At 44.9% G+C, this 20,237-nt stretch overlaps 1 protein-coding gene across 1 annotated transcript in view; it reads left to right on the top strand.

Annotated features, from left to right (window-relative positions):
- The first annotated feature begins 9,898 nt into the window (after positions 1 to 9,898).
- The window catches only part of LOC137095598 (transmembrane protein 54-like), a 35,924-nt gene continuing 25,585 nt past the window's right edge, over positions 9,899 to 20,237 (top strand). The window contains exons 1-2 of the mRNA XM_067462372.1: positions 9,899 to 10,009; positions 12,965 to 13,085. Of these exons, the coding sequence (XP_067318473.1) occupies positions 9,899 to 10,009; positions 12,965 to 13,085 (232 nt within the window). The remainder of the gene's footprint in view (positions 10,010 to 12,964; positions 13,086 to 20,237) is intronic.

Here is a 20,237-nt window from a genome sequence, read left to right as displayed (position 1 = left end):
CTTGGCATACAGAACCGCCATTACCCACTTTCTCTAATAACCCGGGCAACGCCGGGTCCCCAAGCTAGTATATAATAAAAGTCAAAGTTTGTATGCGACGTAGGGCAGAGGTAGGTAGGATGTAGGGCGGATGTGTTTGGCAGCTTTCTGATTGGCTATCGCTGTGGTGCTATTTGCATATAGTCTCTGTTTTTGGCCAGCTTCAATAGGAGCCCCTGGTGGAGAAGAGGGTTCATGGCAGAAATGGGGCATGAGAGAAGGAAATTTTCATATGGTCTCTGATTGGCCAGCCTCAAATGCAAGATTCCGAGATAACAAAGAGAGGAAAGGAAAGGCCTGGGGCTGGGTCAGAACACTACCAATATAGACAAAACTTGGCACACAGAGCCCCCATCACCCACTCGACATCCTACTGCAGTTTGGAGGAGTATGAACCATGGTTGATGGGACTTGCAGTACCACCACTCACATTCTGAGACCGCTGTTAACCTTATCCAATGACTGATCAGGAACAAACTTCGCACATAGATGTCTCATGATCCACTTTACGTCCTGGTGTGGTTTGGCCAGGGATGGACCATGGATTATGGGACTTGCAGTACCATTGCTCAATTCTTCAGACCACTGCAACCCTCATCCAATTACCAATAAATACCAAACTTGGCACACTGAGTCTCCATGACGCAGTCTACATCCAGGTGCAGTTTGAAGGAGGATGCACCATGGACGATGGGACTTGCAATACCTGCACTCCCTTCCTAAGACCATTACAACTGCCAACGATGATGACTCAGGAACACAATTTACACAGAGACCCAGCATGACCCACTCTACATCCTGGTGCGGTTTGGAAGAATTTAACAATGGATGATGGGACTTGCAGTCATTTCACTCACTTCCTGAGACCACTGAGACCCATGCCAATAGACCTCTCATGACCCACGTTACGTCCTGGTGTTGTGTGGCAAACTTTGGAGATGGATGATGGGACTTGCAGTACCTTTGCTCACTTCCTGAGACTACTGAGACCCTCGCCAATGACTAATCAAGACTACACTTGGCACATGGAGATCCAATGACCCACTCTACATCCTGGTGCAGTTTGAAGGAGGACAGACCATGGATGATGGGACTTCAAGTACCTCCACTCCCTCCGAAGATTGCTGCAACCCTCTTCTAATGACCAATCAAGACCACATTGGCACACAGAGCCCCCATGATCCACTTTACATCCTGCTGCAGTTTGAAAGGGGATGGACTTTGGATGATGGGACTTGCAGTACCCTCACTCACTTACTGACACCACTGACACCTCATCTAATGACTGATAAAGACCAAACTTGGCACACAGAGCCCCCATGACCCACTCTATATCCTGCTGCTGTTTGTAGGAGAATGGCCCAGGGATGATGAGACTTCAAGTACCTTCACTCACTTCCTGAAAATAATGCAGCCGTTGTCCAAAGACCAATAAAGACCAAACTTGGCATACAGAACCACCATTACCCACTTTCTCTAAAAACCCGGGCAATGCCGGGTCCCCAAGCTAGTCTATATATCTATCTATATCTATATCTATATCTATATATATAATAAGAGTGTTTGTATCGGACAGAGAAATTGTGGAGGGCGGTGTATGTGGCAGCGTTCTGATTGGCTGCCGCTGTGGTGCTATTTGCATATGGTCTCTGATTGGCCAGCTTCAATAGGAGCCCCTGGTGGAGAAGAGGGTTCATGGCAGAAACGGGGCATGACAGAAGGAAATTTGCATATGCTCTCTGATTGGCCAGCCTCAAATCCAACATTCCAAGATGACAAAGAGAGGAAAGGAAAGGCCGGGGGCTGGGTCAGAACACTCCCAATACAGACCGAAATAGGCACACAGAGCCCCCATCACCCACTCTACATCCTACTGCAGTTTGGAGGACTATGAACCATGGATGATGGGACTTGCAGTACCACCACACACATTATGAGACCGCTGTTAACCTTATCCAATGACTGATCAGGGCCAAACTTCGCACATAGACCACTCATGACCCACTTTACGTCCTGGTGTGGTTTGGCCGGGGATGGACCGTGGATTATGGGACTTACAGTACCATTGCTCAATTCTTCATACCACTGCAACCCTCATCCAATTACCAATAAATACCAAACTTGGCACACTGAGTCTCCATGATGCATTCTACATCCAAGTGCAGTTTGAAGGAGGATGCACCATGGATAATGGGACTTGCAGTCACTTCACTCACTTCCTGAGACCACTGAGACCCTCGCCAATGACTCATCAAGACTAAACATGGCACATGGAGCTTCAATGACCCTCTCTACATCCTGGAGCAGTTTGGAGGACGACAGACCATGGATGATGGGTCTTCAATACCTCCACTACCCAATACTGCTGCAAAACTCATCTAATGACCAATCAAGACCAAAGTTGGCACACAGAGCCCCCATGACCCACTCTACAGCCTGCTGCAGTTTTGGAGAAGGGGGGATAATGGATGATGGAACTTCCAGTACCTTCACTCACATTCTGAGACCTCTGCAAACGTCATCCAATGACGGATCAAGACCAAACTTGGCACATAGACTTCTCATGACCCATGTTACGTCCTGGTGTTGTTTGGAAAAAATTGGAGATGGATGATGGGACTTGCAGTACCTTAGCTCACTTCCTGAGACCACTGAGACCCTCGCCAATGACTCATCAAGACTAAACTTGGCACATGGAGTTTCAATGACCCACTCTACATCCTGGAGCAGTTTGGACGACGACAGACCATGGATGATGGGACTTCAAGTACCTCCACTACCCAAGACTGCTGCAAAACTCATCTAATGATCAATCAAGACCAAAGTTGGCACACAGAGCCCCCATGACCCACTCTACATCCTGCTGCAGTTTTGGAGAAGGGTGGACCATGGATGATGGGACTTCAAGTACCTTCACTCACTTCCTGAAAATAATGCAGCCGTTATCCAAAGACCAATAAAGACCAAACTTGGCATACAGAACCACCATTACCCACTTTCTCTAATAACCCGGGCAACGCCGAGTCCCCAACCTAGTATATAATAAAGGTGAAAGTTTGTATGCGGCGGACAAAAGTGTGGCGGTGCGACGGGAGGAGTATGTGCCAGCGTTTTGATTGGCCAGGCTGAAAGTTCCAACATTCTGATTGGCTGCCGCGGTGGTGCTATTTGCATATGGTCTCTGATTGGCCAGCTTCAATAGGAGCCCCTGGTGGAGAAAAGAGTTCATGGCAGAAATGGGGACATGAGAAGGATATTTGCATATGGTCTCTGATTGGCCAGCCTCAATTCCAAGATTCCGAGATGACAAAGAGAGGAAAGGAAAAGGCCAGAGGGGGCTGCGTCAGACAATTACCAATACAGACCAGACTTGGCACACAGAGCCTGCAAGACCCACTCGACATCCTACTGCAGTTTGGAGGAGGACAAACCATGGATGATGGGACTTGCAGTATCATCACTCACATTCTGAGACCGCTGTTAACCTCATCCAATGACTGATCAGGACCAAACTTGGCACATAGACCTCTCATGACCCACTTTTCATCCTGGTGTGGTTTGACCGGGGATAGACCATGGATTATGGGACTTGCAGTACCTTTGCTCAATTCTTGAGACCACTTCAACCCTCATACAATTACCGATAAAGACCAAACTTGGCACACTGAGTCTCCATGACGCACTCTACATCCTGGTGCACTTTGGAGGAGGATGCACCATGGATGATGGGACTTGCAGTACCTTTGCTCAATTCTTGAGACCACTGCAACCCTCATACAATTACCGATAAAGTCCAAACTTGGCACACTGAGTCTCCATGACGCACTCTACATCCTGGTGCAGTTTGGAGGAGGATGCACCATGGATGATGGGACTTGCAATACCTGCACTCACTTCCTATGACCATTACAACTGCCAACAATGATGGATCAGGACCACAATTTACACAGAGAGCCCACATGACCCACTTGACATCCTGGTGTGGATTGGAAGAATTTGACAATGGATGATGGGACTTGCAGTCACTTCACTCACTTCCTGAGACCACTGAGACCCTAGCCAATGACTGATCAAGACCAAACTTGGCACACAGAATCCGCATGACCCACTCTACATCCTGGTGCACTTTTGAGGAGGACAGACCATGGATGATGGGACTTCAAATATGTCCACTCCCTTACCAAGACTGCTGCAACCCTTAATAATGTCCGATGAAGACCAAACTTGGCACACAGAGCCACCTTGACCCACTCTACATCCCAATGCTGTTTGGAGAAGGACGGACGATGGAAGATGGGACTTCCAGTGCAGTTCAAGGCAGGATGGGCCACTAATGATGGGATTTGCAGTACCTTCACCCGTTTCACTTCCCACAGAACATTGTAGCCCCTACAAATGACAGACCAGGCCCAAACTTGGCACACAGAGTACTCATGACCCACTCTACATCCTGATGCAGTTCTAAGGGGGATGGACCATGGATGATGGGATTTGCAGTAATTTTACTCACTTACTGAAACCACTGTGACCCTCATCCAATGACCAATCAAGGCCAAATTGACACACAAAGCCCCCATAACCCACTCTACATCCTGGTGCACTTTCGAGGACGGACCATGGATGATGGGACTTCAAGTACCTCCACTCTCCAAAACTGCTGCAACCCTCAACTAATGACCAATCAAGACCAAACTTTGCACACAGAGCCCCCATGACCTACTCTACATATTGCTGCAGTTTTGGAGGAGGATTGATCATGGATGATGGGACTTTCAGTACCTTCACTAACATTCTGAGACCTCTGCGAACCTCATTCAATGACTGATCAACACCAAACTTGGCACATAGACCTCTCATGACCCACTTTTTGTCCTGGTGTCGTTTGGAAAACTTTGGAGATGGATGATGGGACTTGCAGTACCTTCACTCACTCACTGAAACCACTGCGACCCTCATCCAATGACTGATAAAGACAAAATTTGGCACAGAGCCCCCATGACCCACTCTATATCCTGCTGCTGTTTGGAGGAGGGTGGACCATGGATGATGGGACTTCAAGTTCCTTCATTCACTTCCTGAAAACAATGCAGCCATTATCCAATGACCAATAAAGACCAAATTTGGCATACAGAACCGCCATTACCCACTTTCTCTAATAACCCGGGCAGCGCCGGGTCCCCAAGCTAGTATATAATAAAGGTGAAAGTTTGTATGCAGAGGACAAAAGTGTGGCGGTGTATGTGCTAGCTTTCTGATTGGCTGCCACTTTGGTCTCTTGGCACACAGAGCCCCCATGAGCGACTCTACATCCTGGTGCTGTTTGGAGGAGGACGGACGATGGATGATGGGACTTGCAGTACCTTCATTCTGTTCCTGAAACTACAGCGACACTCATCCAAATACCAATAAAGACCAAACTTGGCACAGAGAGCCCCTATGGCCAACTCAACATTCTGGTGATGTTTGAGGGAGACTATGGATGATGGGACTTGCAGTACCTTAACTCATTTTCTGAGACCACTGTGACCCTCATCCAATGACTGATCAAGACCAAACATGGCACACAAAACCCCCATGACCCACTCTCCATCCTGGTGCAGTTTGGAGGAGGATGGACCACAGATGATGGGACTCGCAGTAACTTCACTAACTTCCTGAGACCACTGCGAGCCATATAAATAACTAATAAAGACCAACCTTGACATACAATTCCTTTCTCAAATAACCCGGGCAGCGCCGGGTCCCCAAGCTAGTTTATAAATAAACTCCACAAGTGCCTTGCCAATAAATATGACACCAATTTGGACAGGGTTAATAAGAACACAGAGAACATAGAGTAGTGTTTATCTTAGCAACGATATGGGGACTGCTTACTATTGGTCATTTGTACTTCCTATAAATGAAATTGGCCATAGCTATACATGGTTGGGTTTTTTTGGTGTGTGTGTTAGAAGTGACTTGAAAAACTGCAGGCCCATTCAGGTACCTGCTAAATAATGTCCAGCTAAGAAGCTTTGCTTTGGGAGAGTGAGTATTGCAATATTCTAAAACTCATCAACTAACAGAAATGTTTGGAGGAAATCAGAATTTTTTTAAAATGTCAGGAGTGACTTGAGAAACTGCAAGTGGCTTCTGGTGTGAGAGAACTGGCTGTATGCAAGAACATTGCCCAAGGTCCGCCCGGAAGTTTTGATGTTTTATCATCCTTGTGAGAGGCTTCTCTAATGTCCCCTCATGAGGAGCTAGAGCTGACAGAGGGAGCTTATCTGCACTCTCCTTGGATTCGAACCTCTGACCTGTCGGTCATCAGTCCTGCTGGCACAAGGGTTTCACCCACTGTGCCACCGGGGGCTCCACATGGCCTATTGCTTGGTGGTTTTCCATACCTCTTGGTGCATTTAGGACACTAAATTGTTTTGGGATAAGCAGTATATGGGCCCCAAGGTTGTTTCTCTGGCTCTCAGTACTTTCAGAACTCCTGAAGGGGCTTTTATGGTCATAAAAAGAGAACAAATTGCCTTTAGATGCAAGATTTTGCCCTTTAAATACATTCTAAGGTTTTGAAATTGGTTAATAGCACTTAGGAGACTTATATTATATTGCTAGAGTTATACCAGGGACAGGCAAAGTGTGCAAGGATGATTGCGTGCCCTTGACAAAACTCTTCCTGGCCCATAAAAGGAGAAAATTGCCTCCATGTGCAAGAATTTACCTTTAAAATACATTACAAGTTCTTGTATATTGAGAACCAGATGTGGGCATCCAACCATTTTGGATTTTTCTGTTTTATTTTTCAGTTCTCCATATTGTTCCAGAGGTTCTTGGGCCTAAAAATGACTCAGAGACCAGCTTCACTTCTCATATCATTCCTTCTTTGCAAAGCTGGGTTTCAAGGAGCCTTGTAAGTGTTTACAAAATGCAAATGAAGGCAAATATGGATAAAAATGCACAGTTCTGTTTCCAATGGACATTAACTGTTTGTAGAATTAAATACCATCCAAATACATCAGTCTGAAAGCAAAGCGTAAACATAAGAGCATTATTGTATGGCAAAGCAGTTCTGGAGAACAGTTTGTAAATCTTAGGTAAGGTAAAGGTTTTCCCCTGAGATTAAGTCCAATCATTGGTGTTCATCTCCATTTCTAAGCTGAAGAGCCGGCGTTGTCTATAGTCAGCTCCAAGGTCATATGGCCGGCATGACTGCATGGAGCGCCATTACCTTCCTGCTGGAGTGGTACCTATTGATCTACTCACATTTGCATGCTTTGGAACTGCTAGGTTGGCAGAAACTGGGGCTAACACACTGCTCTCATGATTCGAATCTGTGACTTTTCGATCAGCAAGTTCAACAGCTGAGCAGTTTAACCCACTGTGCCACCGGGGCTCCTTGTAAATCTTAACCAGTACATTTAATTTAAGCTATTGTGAAAAGGGAGTTGTGTATTCATCTTAAGCTGTCCCAGCTAGCTATTGGGTTGCAAAGATAGAATCCTAGAGTCAAAAGGGACCCCAAGGGGACACCTAGTCTGGTCCCCTCTTGCCATCCAGCCTCAGCTCAAAAACCCCATCTATCTTGCACAAATAGGCTGCACAAAGCTGTGTTTACAGAACAGGTGAGCGAATGTGCCTTTCTTTCTGCTTGGAAACCCACTGGCTCCCTAGCAACTCTTTTCTTTTCAGAGAGGTTGCTAAAACGAATCCTGAGTGGCATGGGGAAATGAAGCTGAACAATATTAAATTGTCTTATGCATTCAAGGCTGCTGAAGATCTAAAACTACAATTCCCATGACTCCATAGCATTTAATTAATTGTGTCAAGCTTCATTCATTCTAGATCAACGTTTCTCAACCTGGGGTCGGGACCCCTGGGGGGGGGGCATATTTCTGATGGTCTTAGGAATCAAGTTTGGTCCAGAGTCATCACTGTGTGAGTCCACAGTGCTCTCTGGATTTAGGTGAACTACAATTCTCAAACTCAAGGCCAATGCCCATCAAACCCTTCCAGTATGTTCTGTTGGTCATGGGAGTTCTGTGTACCAAGTTTGGTTCACTTCCATCATGGATGGAATTCAGAATGCTCTTTGATTGTAGGTGAATTATAAATCCCAGCAACTACAACCCCCAAATGACAACCTCAATCCCCCTTCCAACCCCACCAGTGTTCAAATTTGGGTGCATTGGGTATTTGTGCCAAATTTGGTCCAATGAATGAAAATACGCCCTGCATATCAGATATTTATATTATGATTCATAACAGTAGTAAAATTACAATTATGGAGCAACAATGAAAATAATGTTATGGTTGGGGGTCACCACAACATGAGGAACTGTATTAAGGGGTCATGGTGTGAGGAATGAATGTTTGAATGCATGTAGAAGAGAAGAAACAGGCCTGAAGAAAAACCAACATGGAGTTCTCCCAAGGCATGATATAGGACGAACTTGGCAGTCGAAGCGAGGAGGCAGTAAGGCATAACAATGGACAATAAGGTGTGTGACCAAGCATGTAAGGAGTGTGCAGGTGTACCCCATAAGTCATGAGGCCTGGATTGAGGATGTCCTGGACTGGAACAGACGTTTTTTTTTTAATAATTGATTTTTTATTAAAGTTTTCCTTTTAACATCGAAAGAGTGGGAACAATCTCAGTGATAGTAAAGTGGGAAGATAGTTGAAGTGGGGGTTCGAAGTGGGGGCAGGTTGGGAAGAGATTGGGTAAAGGAAAGGGGGAAGAAGGGGGGATGAAGAGGGGAGAGGGAAGGGTTAGAGTAGATCTCTGGTAACTTCCGTTCGGTCCACAGAGGTTGTAGTTTCCAGTTTAGATGCTTCTATTTGGTCTTGTTTTAATTCTTTACTCTGGATGAGTCTTGTAATTTAATGTTATATACTGATTATATTTTTTGTTTTTAAGTATTCTTTAAATTGATTCCAGTTGATTGGGTTCCTCTTGATTTTCCAGTAGGCTTGAAAGTCTGTCCATGTCCATAAAGTCTATAGCCTTCCTTATCCAGTCGTCATTTGAAGGTGTTTCCATTGTCTTCCATTTTTGGGCAATTAGTATTCTTGCAGCTGCTGCCAGATAGAAAAGAATCTTTTCCTCATTTCTCTTCAAATCCAAGTTTGTTATATTTAGTAGATAATATTCGGGCTTCATATCAAACTTTGTTTTTAGTATATTTTGTACATATCTGTGGACCGATGTCCAAAATTTTTGGATCTCTTTGCAATTCCAGAACATATGGAAGTATGTTCCTACTTCTTTTCTGCACTTCCAGCATAAATTATTCTGTTTTTTATTAAATTTGGCTAGAACCGCTGGTGTCAAATGCCATCTATAAAATACTTTGTAGCAGTTTTCTACTATTGTGGTGGCTCTTGTTAGTTTTATTTTGCTCTTCCATACTTGTTCCCACTCTTTAAATAGTATGGAGCGGCCTATATCCTTCACCCATTTGTTCATGGTTTCCTTTATCAGTTCTCTCTCATTGCTCCACTCAGGCAACTTCTGGTATAGGATTGTGACCACTTTCTTCTCTCTTTTCATCACCTTGTCCCAGCACGTATCATTTTCATTAAAGCCTTTCTTTCGAACTTCATTGTAATGCTCTTTGGCCTGTAGGTAGTGGAACCATCCTATCTCTTCGTCTGTTTCTCTAAGTTCTTCCATGGTTTTAAGGCGCCACATGCTATTGTCTTTTATCAAAAGATGTTTATAGCTTAGCCATCTCTCCTTGGGTAACTCCCTTCTATGAAAAGCCTCCATTGGAGATAACCATCTGGGTGTTCGGAACAGACTTGAAAGGAACAGAACAACCTGATTATTAGAAAGAAGAAAAGAAGAAAAATTGATTTTGGCCTATAAATGCAGGGGACACCAAGAAGATGCACGCTTCCTGGTCTGCGGCAAAGGGGAACGTCCACACCTTCTCAGAGGAAAGCTGATCATCTTCGTCTGGAGAAGGCCTATGTATGCGTGAGTATGTGTGAATGTGTGTGTGTGTGCGAGAGCTCTCCTTGATATGATTCTGATATGATTCTGTGATGATTGTATTTCAATAAATGTTACATGACTAGTGTCAAAACCAAATTTGGTCTCTAAAGTGTCTCATTGGTCTAAACTACCTTACTATTCCTTGAACACTCTGCACAAAAGAACAGGAACCTCTTTGGATTCATAACAATGGCATTAGGAAGGTTGAGATGCACCTCATATCATGGGGGGATGGGGTGGAACATTTTGTTCAATGCGAGTGTGCCTTTGCCTTCTCTCTGAGGCTGAGAGAGTGTCACTAAATGGATTTCCACATTTGAGTGAGGATTTGAAGCCTGCTCTCCCAGTATCCTAGCCCAAATATAATACTGTATTTCTTCCTTTGTAAGAGCTGGGTAGGTTTAGCTTGAAGAAGAGAAATCTAGAAGGAACATGAGAGCCGTGTTTGAATATTTCAAAGGAGGTCCCATTGAGTAGAAATTTGCAGGCTTGTTTTCTGCTGCTTTGAAGACTAGGATTCAGTGGATTCAAACTGCAGTAAAAGATGTATTGTCGAAGGCTTTCATGGCTGGAATCACTGGGTTTTTGTAGGTTTTTTTGGGCTGTATGGCCATGGTCTAGAGGCATTCTCTCCTGACGTTTCGCCTGCATCTATGGCAAGCATCCTCAGAGGTAGTGAGGTCTATTGGAACTAGCAAAAAGGGGTTTATATATCTATGGAATGACCAGGGTGGGACAAAGGACTCTTGTCTGTTGGAGCTAGGTGTGAATGTTTCAACTGACCACCTTGATTAGCGTACAATGGGCTGATTGTGCCTGGAGCAAACTTTTGTTGAGAGGTAATTAGATGTCCCTGCCTGCTTCCTCTCTGTTGTTGTGCTGTTGCAATTTTAGAGTTTTTAAATACTGGTAGCCAAATTTTGTTCATTTTCATGGTTTTCTCCTTTCTGTTGAAATTGTCCACATGCTTGTGTATTTCAGTGGCTTCTCTGTGTAGTCTGACATAGTGGTTGTGAGAGTGGTCCAGCATTCCTGTGTTCTCAAATAAAATGCTGTGTCCAGGTTGGTTCATCAGGTGCTCTGCTATGGCTGATTTCTCTGGTTGAAGTAGTCTGCAGTGCCTTTCATGTTCCTTGATTCGTGTTTGGGCAATGCTGCGTTTGGTGGTCCCTAGGTATACTTGTCCACAGCTGCATGGTACATGGTAGACTCCTGCAGAAGTGAGAGGATCCCTCTTGTCCTTTGCTGAATGTAGCATTTGTTGGATTTTCTTGGTGAGTCTGTAGATGGTTTGTATGTTGTGTTTCCTCATCAACTTCCCTATGCAGTCAGTGGTTCCCTTGATTTATGGCAAGAACACTTTTCCTCTGGGTGGATCTTTGTCTTTACTCTCATGCCTTGTTCTTGGTCTTGCAGCTCTTCTGATGTCTGAGGTGGAGTATCCATTGGCCTGGAGAGCCCAGTTGAGGTGGTTCAGTTCATCTTGGAGGAGGTGGGGTTCACAGAACACCTAAACATTAGGAAGAAACCCTTGATGGTAAGAGCTGTGCGACAGTGGAATATGGTTCCTGGGAGTCCAGTGGAATTGCCTTCACTGGAGGTTTTTAATCAGAAGCTGGATGGCCATCTGTTGGGAGGACTTAAGTTGTGTCTTCCTGCCTGGAAGAATGGGGTCAGACTGGATGGCCTTTGTAGATTCCTTCAAACTCTAATTCTATGAATTTTCAAGATGCAATGGATGGTGGTGGAGTTGCCTTCTCTGGAGTTTTTTAATCAGAGGCTGGATGGCCATCTGTTGGGAGGGTTTTGATTGTATCTTCCTGCTTGACGGAGGGCAGACTGGATGTCCTTTGTAGATTCCTTCCAACTCTATATAATTCCATGAACTTTCAAGATGCGGTGGTTGATGGTGGTCGACTTCTCTGGAGATTTTTAATCATAGGCTGGATGGTCATCTGTTGGGAGGGCTTTCATTATATCTTCCTGCCTGGAAGGATGGGATCAGGCTGGATGGCTTTTGTAGATTCCTTCCAACTCTGTATGATTCCATGAACTTTCAAGATGTGATGGATGGTGGTGGAGTCGCCTTCTCTGGAGGTTTTTAATCAGAGGCTTGATGGCCATCTGTTGGGAGGGCTTTCATTGTATCTTTCTGCCTGGAAGAATGGGGTCAGACTGGATGGCCTTTGTAGATCCCTTCCAACTCTATATGATTCCATGAACTTTCAATATGTGGAAGTTGATGGTGGTCGCCTTCTCTGGAGTTTCTAATCATAGGCTGGATGGCTATCTGTTGGGAGGGCTTTCATTGCATCTTCTTGCTTGGACGAATAGGGTCAAGCTAGATGGCTTTTGTAGATTACTTCCAACGCTATATGATTCTATAAACTTTGAAGATGCAATGGATGGTGGTGGACTCGCCTTCTCTGGAGGTTTTTAATCAGAGGCTGGATGGCCATCTGTTGGGAGGGCTTGAGTAGTCTTCCTGCCTGGAAGAATGGGGTCAGACTGTAGGCCTTTGTAGATCCTTTCCAACTCTATATGATTCCATGAACTTTCAAGATGTGATTGAGGCCATCTGTTGGCCTCATGAGCCATCTAGTCCAACCTTCTTCTGCCAGGCAGGAAGACACTATGGCCTGGCATCCCACCAATGGCCATCCAGTTTCTTTTGAATCCTAGAACCTGAAAGTTGGAAGAGACCCCTAAAGGACATCCAGTCCAACTCTTTTTGCCAGACAGGAAGACACCATCCAATCCCTCCTGAGAGATGTTTCTACAAACTTGCAGTATGCAATGGATGGTGTTGGAGCAGCTTTCTCTGGTGGGTTTTAATCAAAGGCTGGATGGTGATCTGTCTGGAGGGCTTTGGTAGTGTGTCTTGAACAGGGTCAGATTGCATGACCTTTGAGATGTGTGTACTCTCTTCCACTCTAGGATCCTATGAGTCAACCCAGCCTGGACGTCAAGGCCTGCCTTGCTCCTCAGGATGCTCCTCAGGACGTGCCAAGTCAAGCTGATACACCTGGGGAGCCAGTCAGGAAGAGCTGGCGCAGAGGTGCTCCCGGGAGGGTGGGGCTTGGCAGGTGAATCACTGGCTCCTGCGGGAAGGAGAAGGTGGAGTTGGGGGCTCTTTTGTTCTGCAGAGCCTGAAGAGCTGGTCAGACAGGAAGAGCTGACTCCTTGCAGCAGCAATAGGAGAGAAAAGAAGAGGCTGGCCAGGAGAAGGAACTTGGATGGTGATCCAGGTGTACCAAAACCAGGTGCATGAATGGGGCGATGAGGAGTCAACACTGATCAGATGCTGTAGGGCAGCTTGGATGGCCTGATCTCCCAAGAACTACCATGTGTTGCCTGGGTGAGTGGCCACCTTCCCAAGGTCAACAAGGAGGAGCGCCAAGGAAGGAATGTACCAGGGCCAGAGATAAGGGGCAGATCCATATTCGGGGTTGGACTAGATGACCTTTGGAGATCCTTTCCCTCTCCTGGAAGGCAGCAAAGTGTTGAGCCGAGATGATATCCAAATAACGCTATGTAACAAAATTTGAAAAAAATCTGGTCCTGGTTTGAAAGTGTTATTTCTAATTTAATTCTGTGGCACCTACTTTGAAAGTAGTCATTCTACTCCAGAAACTTAGTTTTTTGTGGCTGTGCACAAACCATGCTGAATTGCTTGAGGCTTGATGAGAGATTCATTGAAAAACTATCACAACATGTGCTGCAGGGTGTCCTGCAACAACAAAGTTTTTGTAGTTGAACCAACTTTTCCTATTTTAAAAAATGATATAACCAATTAGCAAACAACAACCCGGCCCAAATTACCTGTCCAAACGCATCTCCCTCTATGTACCATCGCGGAGATTAAGATCCTCCGGGGAGGCCCTGCTTTCCGTCCCACCGTTGTCACAGGCGCGATTTGTGGGGACGAGAGACAGGGCCTTCTCGGTGATTGCTCCCCGGCTATGGAATTCCCTTCTTTGTGAGATCAGGTCGGCCCCCTCCCTCCTGTCCTTTAGACGGATGGTCAAAACTTGGCTGTGGGACCAAGCTTTCGGGACAGGGCAATGAAGCGACAATGGGAAAGATGACTAGGCCAATTGGATTTGATGCAATGGCTAGGACGGTTTTAAATTGTGTTATTTTAAATGGTGTATTTTAATATTTAGATAAATGTTTTTAATGTTTATGTATTGTATCCAGGCATTGAATGTTTGCCATGTAAATGTTGTGCTGCGCTCTGAGTCCCCTTCGGGGTGAGAAGGGCGGAATATAAATGTTTTAAATAATAAATAAATAAATAAATATTTATAACCAAAGGACAAAAATTATGTTACATAGTGTAATTTCTGAATTTTTGGGGTTGGATTAGATGGCACTTTGTGGTATTTCTCTTCTTCTGGGAGGTGGCAAAACACAAACCAAAGCGGCATCTGAATAATATCTGCATTGCCAAGGGTTGGATATCAATTTATTTTGTGAGACGGGTAAATTTTGTTATTTTGTTCCTTGTCCAGCACCTTACGGCATTGAATGTTTGCTGATTTGTTGTAAACTGCCCTGAGTCCCTACTGCAGCGTTTCTCAACCTGGGGGTCAGGACCCCTGGGGGGGGGTCACAGAGGGGTCGCCAAACACCATCAGAAAACACAGTATTTTCTGTATTGTCGAAGGCTTTCATGGCTGGAATCACTAGGTTCTTGTGGGTTTTTTCGGGCTATAGAGCCATGTTCTAGAGGCATTTCTCCTGATGTTTCGTCTGCATCTATGGCAAGCATCCTCAGAGGTAGTGAGGTCTGTTGGAATTAGGACAATGGGTTTATATATCTGTGGAATGGCTGGGGTGGGGCAAGGAGCTCTTCCCTGCTACAGTTAGGTGTGGATGTTTCAGCTGATCACCTTCATTAGCATTTGAAGGCCTGCCTGAGCCTGGGAAAATCTCTTGCTGGGAGGTGTTAATCTGTGCCTGGTTGTTTCCTCTCTGTTGTTTTGCTGTTGTAATTTTAGAGTTTTTTAATACTGGTAGCCAGATTTTGTTCATTTTCATGGTCTCTTCCTTTCTGTTGAAATTGTCCACATGCTTGTGTATTTCAATGGCTTCTCTGTGTAGTCTGACATGGTGGTTGTTGGTGTGGTCCAGCATTTCTGTGTTCTCAAATAATATGCTGTGTCCAGGCTGGTTCATCAGGTGCTCTGCTATGGCTGACTTCTCTGGTTGAAGTAGTCTGCAGTGCCTTTCATGTTCCTTGATGCGTGTCTGGGCGCTGCGTTTGTTGGTCCCTATGTAGACTTGTCCACAGCTGCATGGTATACGGTAGACTCCTGAAGAGGTGGGAGGATCCCTCTTGTCCTTTGCTGAACGTAGCATTTGTTGGATTTTCTTGGTGAGTCTGTAGATGGTTTGTATGTTGTGTTTCCTCATCAGCTTCCCTATGCAGTCAGTGGTTCCCTTGATGTATGGCAGGAACACTTTTCCTCTGGGTGGATCTTCGTCTTTACTCTCGTGGTTTGTTCTTAGTCTTGCAGCTCTTCTGATATCTGAGGTGGAGTATCCATTGGCCTGGAGAGCCCAGTTGAGGTGGTTCAGTTCATCTTGGAGGAGGTGGGGTTCGCAGATTCTTTTTGCACGGTCTGCCAAGGCTTTAATGGTGCTTCTTTTTTGACTTGGGTGATGGTTGGAGTTTTTATGTAGATATCTATCTGTGTGTGTGGGTTTTCTGTAGACGGTGTGACCCAATTGTTGATCTGGTTTGCGGATGGGTCACACCGTCTACAGAAAACCCCCACACACAGATATCTACATAAAAACTCCAACCATCACCCAAGTCAAAAAAGAAGCACCATTAAAGCCTTGGCAGACCGTGCAAAAAGAATCTGCGAACCCCACCTCCTCCAAGATGAACTGAACCACCTCAACTGGGCTCTCCAGGCCAATGGATACTCCACCTCAGACATCAGAAGAGCTGCAAGACTAAGAACAAACCACGAGAGTAAAGATGAAGATCCACCCAGAGGAAAAGTGTTCCTGCCATACATCAAGGGAACCACTGACTGCATAGGGAAGCTGATGAGGAAACACAACATACAAACAATCTACAAACCCACCAAGAAAATCCAACAAATGCTACGTTCAGCAAAGGACAAGAGGGATCTTCCCACCTCTTCAGGAGTCTACCGTATACCATGCAGCTGTGGACAAGTCTACATAGGGACCAACAAACGCAGCGCCCAGACACGCATCAAGGAACATGAAAGGCACTCAGACTACTTCAACCAGAGAAGTCAGCCATAGCAGAGCACCTGATGAACCAGCCTGGACACAGCATATTATTTGAGAACACAGAAATGCTGGACCACACCAACAACCACCATGTCAGACTACACAGAGAAGCCATTGAAATACACAAGCATGTGGACAATTTCAACAGAAAGGAAGAGACCATGAAAATGAACAAAATCTTGCTACCAGTATTAAAAAACTCTAAAATTACAACAGCAAAACAACAGAGAGGAAACAACCAGGCACAGATTAACACCTCCCAGCAAGAGATTTTCCCAGGCTCAGGCAGGCCTTCAAATGCTAATGAAGGTGATCAGCTGAAACATCCACACCTAACTGTAGCAGGGAAGAGCTCCTTGCCCCACCCCAGCCATTCCACAGATATATAAACCCATTGTCCTAATTCCAACAGAACTCACTACCTCTGAGGATGCTTGCCATAGATGCAGGCGAAACGTCAGGAGAAATGGCTCTAGAACATGGCTCTATAGCCCGAAAAAACCCACAAGAACACAGTATTTTCTTTTGGTCATGGGGGTTCTGTGTGGGAAGTTTGGCCTAATTCTATTGTTGGTGGGTTCAATGGGCTCTTTGATTGTAGGTTAACTATAAATCCCAGCAACTACAACTCCCAAATGTCAAGGTCTATTTTCCCCAAAGTCAATCAGTATTCACATTTGGACATATTAAGTATTTGTGCCAAGTTTGATCCAGACCCATCATAGCTTGAGTACACAGTGCTCTATAGATGTAGGTGAACTACAACTCAAAAACTAATCAATGCCCATCAAACCTTTCCAGTATATGGGAGTTCTGTGTGCCAAGTTTAGTTCAATTCCATCATTGGTGGAGTTCAGAATGCTCTTTGATTGTAGGTGAACTATAAATCCAAGCAACTACAACTCCCAAATGACTAAATCAAGCCTCCCCTCCCCCCCCCCCCACCCCACCAGTGTTCAAATTTAGGGGTATTGGGTATTTGTGCCCAGTTTGGTCCAGTGACTGAAAATACATCCTGTATATCTGATATGTACATTATGATTCAAAATTACAAAATTATTAGCAAAATTACAGTTACGAAGTAGTGACAAAAATAATGTTATGGTTGGGGGCCACCACAACATGAGGAACTGTATCAAGGGTCACAACATGTGTCCTAACCTTTTCCTTATTAATTGCAATATTTCTACATTAAAAGGTCTCAGGGTTGCTTGTCATAAAGTCAACTGAAAACTATTTAAAAGATGCATCCAGCAATGCAGCAAGTTCACACAAGCTGAAAACAGTTCATCAGTAACATTTCCTAAAGCAATGATTCTAATCCCACCCTCCCTTTTCTTGGCAGAAAAAGGCCTTATGGGTTAAAAGGTGTGTCCTTTCCAATGTATTGTCGTTGGAAAGGTTGTTGTGAGTTTCCCAGTCTGTATGGCAATGTTCCAGAAGGATTCTCTTCTGGCGTTTTCCCCCACATCTATGACAGGTATCCTCAGAGGTTGTGAGGTCTGTTGGAAACTAGGCAAGTGGAATCTGTGGAATTAGGTCCAGTGTGGGAGAAAGAACTCTTGCCTGTTGGAGGCAAGCGTGAATGTTGCCATTTGCCACCTTGATTAGCATTAAATAGCCTTGTGGCTATTCAATTCCAGGAAGGAAACAATCAGAGCTAGTTAACACCTCCCAACAAAGGATTCCTCCAGGCAGGAAGCAGCCAGGTTTTGAAGTTGCAAGGCTATTCAGTGCTAATCAAACTGGCTAATAATGTGTTGTCAAATGCTTTCATGGCCGGAATCATTGAGTTGCTGTGGGTTTACAACCATGTTCCAGAAGCATTCTCTCCTGACGTTTTGCCGACATCTATGGCAGGCATCCTCAGAGGTTGTGAGGTCTTGCAGCCTTGCAGCTATTCAATTCCAGACAGGAAACAATCAGGGCCAGTTAACACCTCCCAACAAAGGATTCACCCAGGCAGGAAGCAGTCAGGTTTTGAAGTTGCAAGGTTATTCAATGCTAATCAAGCTGGCCAACTGTAACATTCACTCTTGCCTCAATCGAATGGCCATGAATAGTCCTGCAGCTTCAAAACCTGGCTACTTCCTGCCTGGGGGAATCCTTTGTTGGGAGGTGTTAGTTGGCCTTGATTACTTCCAGTCTGGAATTGAATAGCTGAAAGGCTATTCAGTGCTCATCAAGGTGGCCAAAGGCAACATTCACACTTGTCTCCAACAGACAAGACATTATTCCACAGACATATAAACCCCATTTTCCTAGTTTCCAACAGACCTCACAACCTCTGAGTATACCTGCCATAGATGCAGGCAAAACATCAGGAGAAAATGCTTCTAGAACATGCCGGTGCAGCTCAGAAAATTCACAACAACCTACTGTCCTTTTCAATGTTTTCTCCCGATGCAAGGATGGCAATGTGATGGCAGCCGCCAGGAAAGGCTTTCTCCACACCCTTTGTCTTGTGTAAATCCAATAATTTTCCCCAAAATCCAGATCCCACCTGCCTGGCATATTGGATGGCACCAAGGCTTTGAGATCTTCTAATGAAAAGATAATGACCTCTGTTCCCATTCGATGTTTAACAAGTGGCTAATCTTTAAATACACTGACTTGTTTGTGAAGGAAATGCCACATTACCTGGGACTTATGGCCCTTAGGTCAACATACTGATATCGAGCTGCTTTTAGGAGGGTCTCCCCAGCCGAGGAGATCCCTGAGGACCGCACCAAAGAGAGTCCTGGAATCTTGGTGAGGCCAGCGAAGCCAATTTCAGCAACAAAAAATATTAAAAATAATAAATCCTCATCAAAGTGGAAGAAGTTTCAGTGACCAAGGTGTTTTATTAGCGATTCAGCTGCAATCGGATGCATTGTAGGGATAATTCCACCACAAACATGCAGGAGCACAGTGATGCAGGCATATTTATACAATTTTTGAAAACCCAGAGTTCAAACTTCCCGCCCCAGCTCCTCTGACATTCCCCGCTGTGATTGGGCAGCAGGGCGAGCAGCTGGGGAGGAGCCTCCCATCCCCTGGGGTCCTGGACCAATCAGGGAGCTTCAGGGGCATGCTGGATCCAAGGGGGCGGGCTCCTGTCGCCCGCTGGCCAGCAAGTCAGAAGAGGGGAGGCGGGATGACAGAACACAAAGAGAGTTCATGAATGGGTCAATGGAAACTGGCCATGTGCTCAGCGAAACAAAGGAAAAATGTCTCCAGCTGATGCAGCTTATTGTCCTTTGAGTGGTGCAAATCACCATATATAAGGAAGTCTGGTTGTTTTCCAGGCTGGCAAACAGAGTGTTTGTGGAGATGAGACTGATACAATTGTGTTGTCGTGAAGGTGCAATTGAGTAAATCAAGGGGAGGGCAAAAGGGAACTCTTTGTCCTCCTGGTAGGAATATGATATTTCTGCTAAAGGGCAAGCTGAAATGCCTGGGCTATCCTCCGAGGGGCAAAACAGCTGGCCGGATCTATTATCCATGCAAAGGTGAAATGATTGATAAACATTCTGAATGATTTGCAGCTCAATAGCTCTTTTCTGGTGGGATTTCTTCATGGGTTTGAGGGGAAACAAAGGCCAGGAGGAGGGAAAGGGGTTCTTGCCATGAAAGGATCAGAAGTATAATTTTTATACATATAAAAAACCCAAAAGGATAGAATTTTTATAAAGGTAATCCATGCAGGGGACAGAAAGGAGTTCATAGTAAATGGCAAAGAAATGTAATTTTGTCATAAACAAGGTATTGAAAGATGAAGAGGGAAGATATATAATAATATATGGGGAAGTAGGGGAGGAAAAATATGTATTAGTAAATGTATACGCACCAAATGTAAAACAGCAAGAATTTTATGAAAAAGTGTTAGAGCAAATAGAGAATTACCATCAACAAAATGTAATATTTGGAGGAGATTGTAATTGCTATATGGATT

Source organism: Anolis sagrei, chromosome Y (genome assembly GCF_037176765.1).
Source record: "Anolis sagrei isolate rAnoSag1 chromosome Y, rAnoSag1.mat, whole genome shotgun sequence".
Classification (NCBI taxonomy): Eukaryota; Metazoa; Chordata; class Lepidosauria; order Squamata; family Dactyloidae; genus Anolis; species Anolis sagrei.
The sequence above is the reverse complement of the archived record's forward strand: the minus strand, read 5'-3'. Positions and strand labels throughout refer to the sequence as shown.